General features: G+C 39.7%; 3 protein-coding genes across 3 annotated transcripts; 1 reads left to right on the forward strand and 2 right to left on the reverse strand.

Moving 5' to 3' along the window:
* The first annotated feature begins 1,627 nt into the window (after window positions 1-1,627).
* Window positions 1,628-5,352, forward strand: grhpra (glyoxylate reductase/hydroxypyruvate reductase a). The gene is made up of 9 exons (XM_044364178.1): window positions 1,628-1,890; window positions 2,106-2,236; window positions 2,824-2,896; window positions 2,991-3,107; window positions 3,253-3,341; window positions 3,539-3,640; window positions 4,104-4,239; window positions 4,406-4,536; window positions 4,677-5,352. Exons 1-9 carry the CDS (start codon window positions 1,805-1,807, stop codon window positions 4,796-4,798), a joined length of 987 nt encoding a protein of 328 aa, XP_044220113.1. The 5' UTR covers window positions 1,628-1,804; the 3' UTR covers window positions 4,799-5,352.
* Window positions 4,994-8,272, reverse strand: LOC122990726 (zinc finger and BTB domain-containing protein 5-like). Its single transcript, XM_044364177.1, has 2 exons — window positions 8,205-8,272; window positions 4,994-7,778 (listed from the first exon to the last, which is right to left on the reverse strand). The coding sequence occupies exon 2, from the start codon at window positions 7,770-7,772 to the stop codon at window positions 5,724-5,726; it is 2,049 nt and encodes a 682-aa protein (XP_044220112.1). The 5' UTR covers window positions 7,773-7,778; window positions 8,205-8,272; the 3' UTR covers window positions 4,994-5,723.
* A 1,097-nt stretch (window positions 8,273-9,369) lies between these two features.
* On the reverse strand, window positions 9,370-11,651 carry tomm5 (translocase of outer mitochondrial membrane 5 homolog (yeast)). Its single transcript, XM_044363695.1, has 2 exons — window positions 11,420-11,651; window positions 9,370-9,680 (listed from the first exon to the last, which is right to left on the reverse strand). The coding sequence occupies exons 1-2, from the start codon at window positions 11,538-11,540 to the stop codon at window positions 9,646-9,648; spliced, it is 156 nt and encodes a 51-aa protein (XP_044219630.1). The 5' UTR covers window positions 11,541-11,651; the 3' UTR covers window positions 9,370-9,645.
* Window positions 11,652-12,513: the final 862 nt, after the last annotated feature.

The raw sequence follows: 12,513 nt of genomic DNA on the forward strand, positions 1-12,513 counted from the left end.
CTTCTGCGTTTAAAGTGAATCGGTCATCTCTCTAAAATCTTTTAATATATATTTCAATCATTAAGACTACTTCGTTGCGTCTCACACTTTTATGAGACACTATTTTACTCTCTGTCACTTATTTTTTTAGTATCCACTCCAAAGGAAAATATAATTTATACTCAAAATCTACTACAAAGCGATATAGTTATTGGGTGATCAATAAAAAAAATGGATATCAATATATTTGTTTTGGGGCTGGCTGTCAGTGGTGGAAGAAGTATTCGGATCTAAGTAAAAGTAGAAATGCCACTATGTAAAAATACTCCATCACAAGTAAATGTCCAGCATTAAAATCTTACTTAAATGAAAGCATTAAATATTGGCAGTAACAAAAGCATTTATGCAACAGAATATAAATATTTAGAATATTTGATTGTTATTACTGATCTTGACATGCAAACTATAGATGTCAAACAAATGCAGTCAAGTAAAAAGTACAATTTTCCTGTAGTAGATAGAATTGCATAAAGTACTAGTAAAGTACTTCCAAACTGTACTTACAGTACTATGCGGCCTAAATCTACATACTTTACACTATTGCTTGCTGCTGATATCAATATTCTCAAAAACAAACAAACAAACAAAATGTATTTGGGAAGAAACTTCTAATTCCTAGATTTTGTAAAATCGCAATGCGCATGCGTCATACTGTCGGAGCGCGCTATTGTTACGACATTGTCCGCTCCTTCTTTTAGTTTACGATCCCAGGAAGCAAACTCGAAGGAGAAACGTAAACATGCCCTTACTAGGATGACATGCCCAGGGATTTTATGCTGTATTTTGTGCTTAAACCTAATTTAAAAATCTTTAAATTTTATATACTAAGCAAGTTTTCATGCTCATGCTGTAAGACTGACATGACCTTTTGGCTCCAACGTCACAATTTACTTCCAAATAAATGTATAAAGAAAACTGCACAGAGCCAGGAGAGTATGACTGATTACTGATTTACCTTTGCTGATCCTTTTACTACAAATTTTACAGTTCACGCCCTGACCAACAGGATGACAGAGAAAACATTTAACATTAAATCACATTACCTGTGATTTACAACAAAGAGGTACAACAACAATTGTCATACAAAAAAAGTAAAAAAAACAAACAAAACAAAAAACAACTTTGCACAAACCAGAAGAGTCCAAAGTCCATTCATTGTAAGTCCTTTTAGACTTCAGATAAAATGTACTTCTTTTAAAATACCGAAAATCTTTTCTTTTCACATCATTGATTCAACAATAAATCGATGAAAGCAGGTTTGGAGCCAGACCATCTAGATTTGTGGATGTGGAATTTACCAAGAATGATCAGCAGCTGAACTGTATTATTATAATTATATACAACTATAATTATATAGATTATATAACCCACTGAACACTAACCTAAATATAACATCACATCAAATACATCAATCTGTACACTAGTCCCCATTTTCAGATTTATAAAGTTTTGTATATCTAACCAAATACATTTGAATGAGCGCGGTAGAAAAAACAAATTAAATATTGTTTTCCATATGATTTGCAATAAAACAGACGAATAGTTCAACCGGACCTCGATGGGTTAATCAGCTACAACTTCACGCCTGCGCAGTGCGGTGAAATGAAGTGCTTCCTGCTTGCTGTAGCGCGGTGCTGTCACTGTGAATGTAGCAAGCGGTGAAGGTTAAAGTAGTAGACGTGCAACTCTGAGACGTGCGTCCTGTCCAGAAAGTTACAGTTTATGTCCGAAGAGGACTTGTGATACTTTCTGTCCGTAAAGTGGGATGCAAACAGTGGGGAAACTCATGAAGGTTTTCGTGACGAGGCGCATCCCGCAGGAGGGAATGAAGATCCTGTCAGCAGCTGGAGTGTATGAACTGAACTGTTACTTTACATTGACAAGGCAGCATAGCAATATATCAGCAGACTGAGTGGCTGGACTTCTACCTGGCTGACTAATTATCCTTTTATTTCAGCCTGACACATTTATTTATGATACTGTAGTAGTGAGTAACCTAAATCCACTTAAATGCCTGATTGATGATATCTCATGCATATGGTCCCTCTCTGTCTCCATGGAAACAGGTGTGAGGTGTGTCTGTGGGACTCAGATGAACCTGTACCCAGAGCAGAGCTGCTCAAAGGTGTGCAGGGGGCTCACGGTCTCCTGTGTCTGCTGTCAGACAAGATCGATGTGGAGGTCCTGGATGCTGCAGGTACTCATCATGGTCCTCTCATGGCAGGGCAGGGTTAGAACTGGGCCATTGTACAGATCAATAAGACAATCGATACATTTACTTTATCACATCAAGATAATCAGCTCACCATCAAAACTGCTGTCCAGAGAGTCTTGGGTTCATATATGGTTACAACTAATGATATTATCAATTAGGCTAATCTATCAATTATTTTTTCAACTAAATGATTAATACTTGAATCTGTAAAATAGGGAAGTTTGTCTGTCACAATTTCCCAGAGCCTAAGGTGATGTCTTCAAATGTCTTGTTTTGTCCAACCTGCAGTCTAACTCCCAAAGATATTTAATTTACAATGATATGAAACAGAGAAAAGCAACAAATCCACACATTTGAGAAGCTGGACTCTGATATTTTTGGCATTTGTGCTTGATAAATTGACTTAGATCGAATATTTCTACTAATTTGATTTAATTAATTGATCAATCCACTAATTGTTTTAGCTTTAAAACATATCAAACAGTAGTAATAGTTTGCACAGTCTGTTCACAATCACATGAGCTAGTGTCTGGATTTCAGTTTTTCAGCTGATCTGTTTCTGATCTCAGGACCAAACCTGAAAGTAATCAGCACCTTGTCTGTGGGATTTGACCACATGGCTATGGATGAAATTAAAAAACGGTAGGTAACATAAAAAAAAACTGACAAAACTGGCTTTATACTGTTATGAGGAAGATCTACATGGTTTCTAAGTTATATTGCTGTTTGTTTTCAGTGGTATACGTGTCGGATACACTCCAGATGTCCTGACTGACGCCACAGCAGAACTGACTGTGGCTCTGCTGCTGGCTACAGCTCGCAGGTTACCTGAAGGAGTAGAGGAGGTCAAGAAGTGAGTCCTACCAAGTTACATATTTACACTAAACAGTGTCTACTGTGGTTGTGATGGTGTTTCTGTTACCTTTTAACCAAAAGTGCAAGTAATTGCCTTAATGTCGTCACACCGTCACCTCTTTGTCTTGTTTTCTGTCTCTCAGTGGTGGCTGGAGCTCCTGGAAACCACTCTGGCTGTGTGGTTATGGCCTCTCTGGCAGCACAGTGGGAGTCATTGGACTGGGACGCATTGGTAAGCCTCGCTGTTATTATTGCTTCATTTACTTTGGCGCTGCACCTTCAGTACCCTTAAGGTATGATATCACGTGACTAGATCCTGCAGCCAAATCCTGTGTTATATATCTAACAAGCAAGGTGTGATGTTCATTTTTCTGTTTTAAGAGCTGCTCGTAGGTTAACAAGACAGTAACTGGTGCTGTCTGTGTTCAGGTATGGCCATTGCTCGCAGACTCATGCCGTTTGGAGTGAAGAGGCTGTTATATTCTGGGAGAACAGCCAAGGCAGGCGCTGCTGAGCTAAATGGAGAGTTTGGTAAGAAAAAGGAGAGAAACTTGTGCAGTGAAAGGGGAATGATTAAAAGCAGAGTGTGGTATAGAGCACCGGACAGAAGAAAATCAAATACTATGAACCTATCTAATGAAAATAAGTGGTTTTGGTTAGTCAGTTTGGTTATTTTATTTGTTCTCTTTATAAGCAGGTTGTTATGTTTTACAGGCTTGTAAAACCAACTGCTATATTAAATCTTTCATTCCTCCTGTTGTTTGACTACCAAATGCTCTGTAGCTCTTAGAATTGTCATTGTTAGTAGATGTTTTATCTGATGTTTTTTTTTCCTTTTGTGTGTTGTATATTTTATTATCATTTTGTTCATTTGTATGTGTTGTGTGTACACTAGCTGCTCCAAACCACAATTTGTTTGGAGCAGCTAGTGGGATTAATAAAATTGTCTGTATTGTAATATATTTCCTCCCTTCCTCTCCTCTGTTTCGTACAGTTCCTCTGGACACACTTGTGTCTGAGAGCGACTTCATTGTCGTTTCCTGCTCTCTGACACCAGAAACTCAGGGAATGTGTGACAAGGCCTTCTTCAGCAAGATGAAAAACACCGCTGTTTTCGTCAACTCAAGCAGGTAAATTCCAAAGCACTGCCCACAGCGCCCACTCTGATGAAAAGCACTGATTTGGAAATTCACTTTGTACCGATGCACTTCGGCAGTTGTCATGTAACTTCAACAATCATATATGTTTACTGTTAAAGTACAAGAGGATGAAGATGTGGTGGTTTGTTTCTTATAGGGGGGCTGTGGTGAACCAGGAGGACCTGTATGAGGCTTTGAAGAGCGGCCAGATAGCTGCAGCTGGACTGGATGTCACAACACCTGAGCCACTCCCAACAAATCACCCCCTTCTTACACTCAAAAACTGTGGTGAGTAGACAGGATTTTTATATATAAAATGCAGATTTTTTATATATATATATATATATATATATATATATATATATATATAAAATTTTGCCTTGCTTTTCTCTTTAATGCTATTTTCTGTCCTCTCTTACCTCGTGCAGTGGTGTTGCCTCACATCGGCAGTGCCACCTACTCCACAAGAGGCATCATGGCTGCCTTGACGGCCCGAAACCTGCTGGGTGGTTTACAGGGAACCGACATGCCCAGTGAACTCACCTTCTAGAGCCTTAAACCGAGCTGCTGTGCCTTCAGCCTGCTCTGATGCTTCCTGGATATCAGATGGTCTCAAATGTGAAATCAAAGTGGTGAAGGGATAAAAACATACTGGACTGCGATCAAAACTAAGAATACTAATATAGTTAAGCTCAGATAATGTTTACATCATATCATTTAAACTTGATGTTTTCATAGATATTAATTGCACTCTGAGTATACAGCTTGCATTTGTGAGGAAGGAAATGTTCTTATGTAATTTCAAGTTCTTAAAAAAGAAGCTAACAGCACTCCTTAAAATGATTAACCTTAACATGAAAACACACCATACTTTCTCAGCCTTATGTGGAAGGTTGCAGTTAAATTGCATCGAATTAATTTGTTGCATTTAAATTGACTCCTATAAAACAGAATCAGTGGTTTGGTATCTGTCTTTATAAAAGTAATTCTTGCCAGAAAGATAAGCGTAACACTTCTTGGTCTGCACTTTATACAAATGGTAACACTCAGCACTCCAGTTTTGTATAAAATGGAATAAAATTCATGATTTATTTTAAATGCAAACCTCTTTGTGTGTTTTAGAAATTGTTCACACTCTTGAAAAAAAAAAAGGACATAAATGAAACAACATGAAGTTCATCATTTATTCTCATTAGTCTTCAAGAAGCAGTGATATAAACCAAGTTATCCTCTGAGAATATTTTCAGTGCATTTACTTCTGTTTAATTTCATGGAAAAAAAAACATAACAGCATGGTTGAGAATAAAAAAATCATTAAATAACTTAAGCTCTACATCCGAAATTGACTGTTGAATTTGCTTTCGACATAAAATAAAGAACTGATTGAAGAAGTGTTTGTGGTAATACATAATTAAGCTTCCACTGTGCATTTTTTCAAATATCTGTCTCCAGCCAGGTAAACAACTCTTTTCAGATCAGAGCAGAGTGTCTGGGAATGATTGATCATCTTTCCAGTTCAGGCAGGTGGAGTTCTTAGAGTGCTTGTACAGGTGGGAGGACTGGCTGAAGCGTTTGCCACACTTTGGACAAGGATAAGGTTTTTCTCCTGTGTGGACACGAATATGTTTCTTACAGTCCGTCAGGTTCATGAATGTCTTGCAGCAGATTTTGCAGGCGTATTTCTTCTCCCCTTCCACCAGCAGCACGTGGTCCTCAGCAGCAGCTTTCTTGCACTTGGACAGAACATCCTCCGATGCTATGGTTAGAGGCGGCCGATCGTCTCCTGCTGATCCACAGGAGGATGAAGGATCTGTGCCCACTTCTGATCCAGGCGGCACTTTGGGGGCGATGCGACGGAAGGTCGTCCCCCCTGATCCACCACATCCTCTGCTTTTCCCAGCCCGTCCGGGTTGAATGAGGGAGGCTTCCAGACTGAGTCCCGGTCTGATGCCACTGAGGAACCCTGGTAAAGAGTTCTGGGCAGGCTGGAGGATGAGTGTGTCACTAAAACCAGGGCTTTGAGTCGGGAGAAGCTGCTGCAAAGGGACAGATGTTACTGGAAAAACAAGAGAGGAGGAAGAGTCAGAGGACGCGTTTGCTTCTTCTGAGTTTCGACACAGTTCGCCTGCATCTCCAACAGCTGCAGTAGCGTCACTGGCAGCGGCGGCAGCGGCAGTAGCAGCGGCGGTGAGGCTAACAAGACTATCTTCTTCCTCCAGAGCTCCCATTACACTCTCATGACTGGGATTTAGGAAGCAGGAAAAGGCCAGTTCTGACAGGCTGTCAAGTCCATCACCATCTATTGATTCCTCGCCCACATCCCCAGCTGCTGAGCACAGCTGTGATTGTAAAGTGCTAACATCACCCTCTGCTGCACTTTTCTCACCATTCAGCTGTGTATCCAAATGTTCAGAGGAGACCAGTGGTGGGGATGGAGGAGGATTGTTAGTCAAAGTGGTTAAATCTGGAGAGTAGGAGCAGGGATTTTCCTTTTTCACCTCAATCATTGCCATCTTCTGCTCCTCTCCCTCTTCTTCTCCTTCATCTCCCACCTTCACTTTCACCACGGTGTCTCCATCTGTATCCGCACCCTTCTCCCAGGCACCCGCACCTCCTGTGCTGCTGTCCGACTGGCTCGGCAGCTGGATCTCCTCTGACTCTCCCTTGGTTGCTTCGTATTTCTCCTCCACCTCCTCCTCCTGCTCGCCTCGGCTCTCCCAGAGGTCTCCTGCAGTCTTCAAGCAATCCGGGGACAGCAGCTCCTCTCCACCCTCCTCTGCGCCGACGGTGCTTCTGGTCACAGTAGGCGAACACTCCTTGTAGTTTTCTCCAGGCTGCCTGCAGGACCTCTTCTTCCTGCTACTGAGCTGGTCCTCATGTGACTTTCTTTTGTGCCTCGACGATGGTGCTGAACCCTGCTCACCATTACTAACTCTCGGCCTCACCCCCTCGTCTTCAACCCCACCAGACTGGCTCACCTCCACTCCCCCTCCCTCCTCATCGAGGTCCTCCTCTATAGCAGATGTGACCTGCAGAAGCAACGCTGACCTCTGCTGCTGCTGCTGCTGCTGCTGCTGCTGCACTGACTTCCAGCCTTTAGGCGGCGAGGCTGGAAAGTTTTTTCTGGACAGGTGGAGCTTGCAGGCCTTGACCACAGTGTTGAGGTGGAGGTGCGAGGCAGCCAACAGTACATCCATCACATTGGAGGCCCCCAGGGACAAGGTGGAGGTGTAAATCATGTCTAGCAGGGTGGAGAAAGCCTCGGGGGTCACCACCTCTGGATCGAGCTCCATCACACTGGGGCACCCACCTCCACCTTTATCAGCTGCTGGTCCTCCAACTTCATCACCACTGTCATTGGAGCTTAGCAGAGCCCTGAAGTGGGAGCTGCATGCTGCCAGGATGGAGCGGTGAGCCTGGAAGCTCTGGCCTCCAACCAGCACCACACAATCACACAGCTGAGCATGGAGGCGCTGGTGGTTGAGCTGCTGGAAGATGTGCTGGAAGTGACCTGGGAAGTCCATAGTAGCCTGTGCGTGAAGAGAAATGGAAGGACTGTTTTATTTTTTTATCTTACATTTATCATTATCCAGTATGCGCGGTGCTACTGGCAACATAACACAACGAAGGTCATTATGATCAAAAACAGTCCAGCTGCTCAGGAACAGCGATGTAAAACACGTCTCGTTATCCACATGTCATCTGCTGAAAACCGGACTCTGACATTTCATATGAGCCTCCCTCCAGTGAATCATTGTCTGCAGCTTACAGACAGATGGTCTGGAGTATGGGCGGGCCTGCTCCAACAATAACACAGAAGGATGCGACGCGCTCTCAGGCTTTGTCTCCACAAACAGCCGCGCAGCTCTTTCTCTTCTACTGCCGCAACATCACGATAGTATCCGAAATAGTATCTATTTTCATTATTATTAATTTCACTGATTCAGAGAACTCACAATCAGCCCGGTTCAGCATCCACTGTCGCTGCCTCCATCTCTTCTAGTCTCATTCCGCAGAATAAAACAGCACCGCCCCCTGGTGGCGGTCCTGCGCCACTCGGCTTAATGTGGCTCATTTTAAGTCTCTTTTAGTAATTCACGCTGTATTGTTTTCAACACAATTTATCATTCTTGATTAAAATCAAACATTTAGTTAAACTGCACTTTTTGTTGTATCTCCACTGTCAGTGAAATTATTGTATTTTATCATTTAAGGTGAATCTCATTGAGAAATGTCACTGAGAACACAATGTAAATATTATTCAATTATGTTTATAAAATACAAATGAGAAAGGTCTGTTTGAAGCTTATACAATATTTGTAAAATTCTATTTCATCGGAAATGGTGCTGCTGCTTTATTACACTAATATCACGTGTTACAGATGTTGCATACATTAAAAAAAGGTATGATTGTGATATTTCCAGTACATCCCCCAAATGCTAGAGTTGCATTCAGACATGAGAATCACTGGAGGAAATATCAGCTCATAACATAGAAAAGGGATATAAGGCTATAAACTATTGTTTTTTCTGAGATATTGAAATATTTATACACACAAATAACACTATGGCTTAAAATATTAAAATATTAAAACTCAACTAATAGTGCTTTGGCAGACACATATTAATATATATTTAGATTAAAACACACAGTGGTAGTATCATTTTTAAGACAAATACAGTAATTTATCTGTTAAAGAGAAGAGCTTTAGATGGAAGCAATAGAATATTCCCTCTTCCTTTCTCCTTCTCTAATTTTAAAATATTAAAATATATACTTTTCAAAACTTGTCAAAAATATTTGCCTTGTCGTCTGCAGTTTTGGAGCATTGTTGTGAAATTTCCGATGCTGTTTGAAAGTTTCTATTCCCTGCAGACAAGACTGAACAGACCTGCCACAAATCAGTTAAAAATTGTTCACCCAACAAATTTCGGGCATCCTGGTCGCCTGCTGGATAAAACACACAACACATAACCGCAGCACACGCTTTTATTCCCACTGCGGCTCTTTGTTGTATGATCCTCTCTCTAACCTGTATTTCCTGCCTCTCGTTGTACTTTCAACTGTCAAATAAAGGCAAGAATGCCAAAAAATCTTTAGAACAAAAGCAAACAAACAAATTCAACATTTATTTCTTTTATTGCACGACACAGAGGGCATGCACACGATCACACTTTGTATATAACAATGATCACAATATGTTTAACAAAAAAAGGGCAGATTTAATGTTCACAGCAGGGAACAAAACTAACAATGAAAACAGAGATGGACAGACACGGGTCTTCGTCCACAGCGTGTGTTGAAGTGGCTCCAGCTGTCTGCTGATGATGGTCCGTACTGTCTCTGATGGAGTAAACTCTCAGTGGATGAAGGAAAGACGACGCCAGCTGCTCCCCTCATATACTGTCCAGCTTCTTCAGCACATATGGAGCTGCAAATATGGAAAAACACAGATGATTCATTTCTGTTACAACCATGAGCAGAGATTTAGCAGCACAGTCTGTCACAGCTTAATATGTTCTCTTACTGTGGTTTAGTTTTTATTTTATGTTTTATTGTTTTTATTTTATTGTCATTTTTTTTTGTTGCTCGCTCTGTGCATTGTATGTTTCTGTGTTGCATATTTAAATTAGTACCTGATAATGCAGCACAATGTTGTATTATTTAGTACATGTTGTTATTTAATTACATCAATATGGACGATATGCACAAAATCAAATATCATGATATTTTTGGCCTAATACCTCGATATTGATATTGCAACAGTATTGTAGGGATGACTATTGGTGCTTTAAAAAAATGTTTACACAATGAGATGTTTGATAACTAATCATCAGTAATGTGGATTTAATGACTAAGTGGGCAAAAGCAAATAATCAAGCAGCTAGAACAGTCTGGTAAGTTCAGAAAATGACTGTATCTTCTGTATATCTTTACTGTAAAGCAGCCTTTAGAACCAGGAAAAGACAACACTTAGGCCTATGCCATATCACGATATCCATAATATAAGAGGATATCTAGTCTCATATCATGATATCGATATATTGCCCAGCCCTAAATCAATATTTTCCATTTTAATGCTTTGCATGGTGTGTGTTTATTATATCTTTACTAATATTAATATTCAATTTTAATACTCTGCAGGCTTTTAAACTACAGTATGTTGGTAGATTATAATGTTAAACAGACAGGTTCACAGTTTTTCATGCCGTTTTAAAACAACAGTCAGGAGCCCAAATGAACATAGATTTCATTCCTCATGTTCAAACTGACCATCAGAAGATCCTTCCTAATGCACTTATAATGTAAGTGATGGGGGACAAAAATCACAAGCCTCCTTCTGTGCAAAATGTATTTAAAAGTTTATCTGAAGCTAATATGAAGCTTTAGTCGTCCAAATGAGTCAAATCAAGTAGATATCTTTCGATGTTAAAGTCTTTGTAGAACCAAAGTCCCTTTTTTTCTTACTGTGCTTCCACCGCAGCTCAGCAGGGAAACACACAGTGGGAATTTGATGCTGAACAGACTGTAAATGTGGCAGATATCCACTTGATATGACTAACTCAGACTGCTGAAGCCTCATATAAGCTTCAGATTAACTTTTAAATGCATTTTTGTACAAAATGACTGTGGACACACTGTGGATTTTGGCCTCCATCACTTACACTGAAAGCACATTTGAAGGGGATCTTTTAAGAGCCAGTATGAACAGGAGTAATGATTACAGTGAGGAAAACCTCTTTCAGTATTCACATGGACACCTGACTGTTGTTTTCAGATAAAATTGAAAAATTGTGAATCTATCCTTTAACGTTATTTTCTTTTTTTAGGGTGTCACATGTAACACATGCCCAGGTTCAACCTTTTGCATGACTATGGTGCATTTACAGCCATGTTTATTGATGTTTACTGTGCCTGATATTAACCTAAAAATAAAATAGACTTATGTGCAAGAGTGACCTTTATGATATGTTTAATTTTGTATTGGATCAAGGCTAATATAGCTTTTCTCTTTGTTATGTTTCTTCCACACACGTGAATACACCTGTTAATTATTACATGAACGCTTCTGCCATTATAATCACAGAGGAGACTAATTAATGTCTCAGTGTAAAGCTAAGAAGCGTCAGTATTATTAGATAAACGTCAATGTCATCTGTGTGTACTTACTGGCTCTGAGCAGAGCGACGTAAATGAGAAAGTTTCGTAAAGAAGAAATGACGTCTTGCCGCATTTTCTTCTTCATCTCCTCTGGGTCCATCTTAGGCCCAAGTCCTTCCAGTTTGAACATGATTGCGGTGGTTTTACTGGGTGTTTTTCTTCGATCTGCCTTTGGTGGTGAGGATCCACCGTCTCACAAGCATGGATATAATAACCTAACCCGGAAACACGTAGCGGAAGTAGTTAGGATGAAAGACGGCGGGCACGGAGGGACAAACCGTACGAAGGCGCCAGAAGGGCAAAAAATAAATAAATAAAAATTTAAAATAAATTTTATTATGGCACCCAAATTATATTAGTTAAAAACAACAGGTTTGTAAAAATATTTATATATTTTGTTAATTATGACATGTTTGCACATAATGTATTATGTTAGCTTATGTATTTATTTCTATTTATTTATTTCAGTTTCTGGTTGTGTCCCTGGTATGATCAGTTTAGTTTGTACATATCTTGTATGTGTATGCTGTTCTGTTTATAAACAGATGAACAAACTCATATCTGACAGGTAGAAAAACTGTGATGTCCGGGAAGCAAACTATAGATGCTTCAATTCCTGAAAAATAAAAATGAAAGTTGGTTTTGGATAAACCCACTAGGAAGCCCTGCTTTTGGGTTCTCACTTCTGTTTGTACTATAATATGCACCATATCAATTTTTACACCCTTCATGAGACAGATGGGACCTGCTTTCAGACCCCTCTCATTTATGTTCGTTGATTTTGTGATTTAACTGTGCATATTCCCAGACTAATTTGCAATTTATTAAATACCACAAACCAGATGACACAACATGAATATGGAGCCCTGGAGCAGTTGGTATTCATGAGTTGTAGATCGTTAAATTGTAAATCACCTTTATTATTATTATTATTATTATTATTATTATTATTATTATTATTATATGGATTTTGGGGTTATTGACAGTTTTCTAAGATATTATAAAACACAGAATAATAAAACCATTATAAGAAGAAAGTCATCAGTAAATATGGATCTCTATTCTCAGAAGAGGCGTTCAATGTATGATTTAAATAAGATAAC

The sequence above is a fragment of the Thunnus albacares genome, chromosome 10, assembly GCF_914725855.1.
Source record: "Thunnus albacares chromosome 10, fThuAlb1.1, whole genome shotgun sequence".
NCBI classification, from domain to species: Eukaryota; Metazoa; Chordata; class Actinopteri; order Scombriformes; family Scombridae; genus Thunnus; species Thunnus albacares.

What these genes read in the sequence shown, in the direction of transcription:
- tomm5 (XM_044363695.1), bottom strand. Translation starts at nt 11,540, where the DNA reads ATGTTCAAACTGGAAGGACTTGGGCCTAAGATGGACCCAGAGGAGATG. An exon ending in CGTCGCTCTGCTCAGAGCCA is followed by an intron (nt 9,681 to 11,419) that starts GTAAGTACACAC and finishes CCATATTTGCAG; the next exon opens with CTCCATATGTGCTGAAGAAG.
- LOC122990726 (XM_044364177.1), bottom strand. Translation starts at nt 7,772, where the DNA reads ATGGACTTCCCAGGTCACTTCCAGCACATCTTCCAGCAGCTCAACCAC.
- grhpra (XM_044364178.1), top strand. Translation starts at nt 1,805, where the DNA reads ATGCAAACAGTGGGGAAACTCATGAAGGTTTTCGTGACGAGGCGCATC. An exon ending in ATGGATGAAATTAAAAAACG is followed by an intron (nt 2,897 to 2,990) that starts GTAGGTAACATA and finishes GTTTGTTTTCAG; the next exon opens with TGGTATACGTGTCGGATACA. An exon ending in CATTGGACTGGGACGCATTG is followed by an intron (nt 3,342 to 3,538) that starts GTAAGCCTCGCT and finishes GTCTGTGTTCAG; the next exon opens with GTATGGCCATTGCTCGCAGA.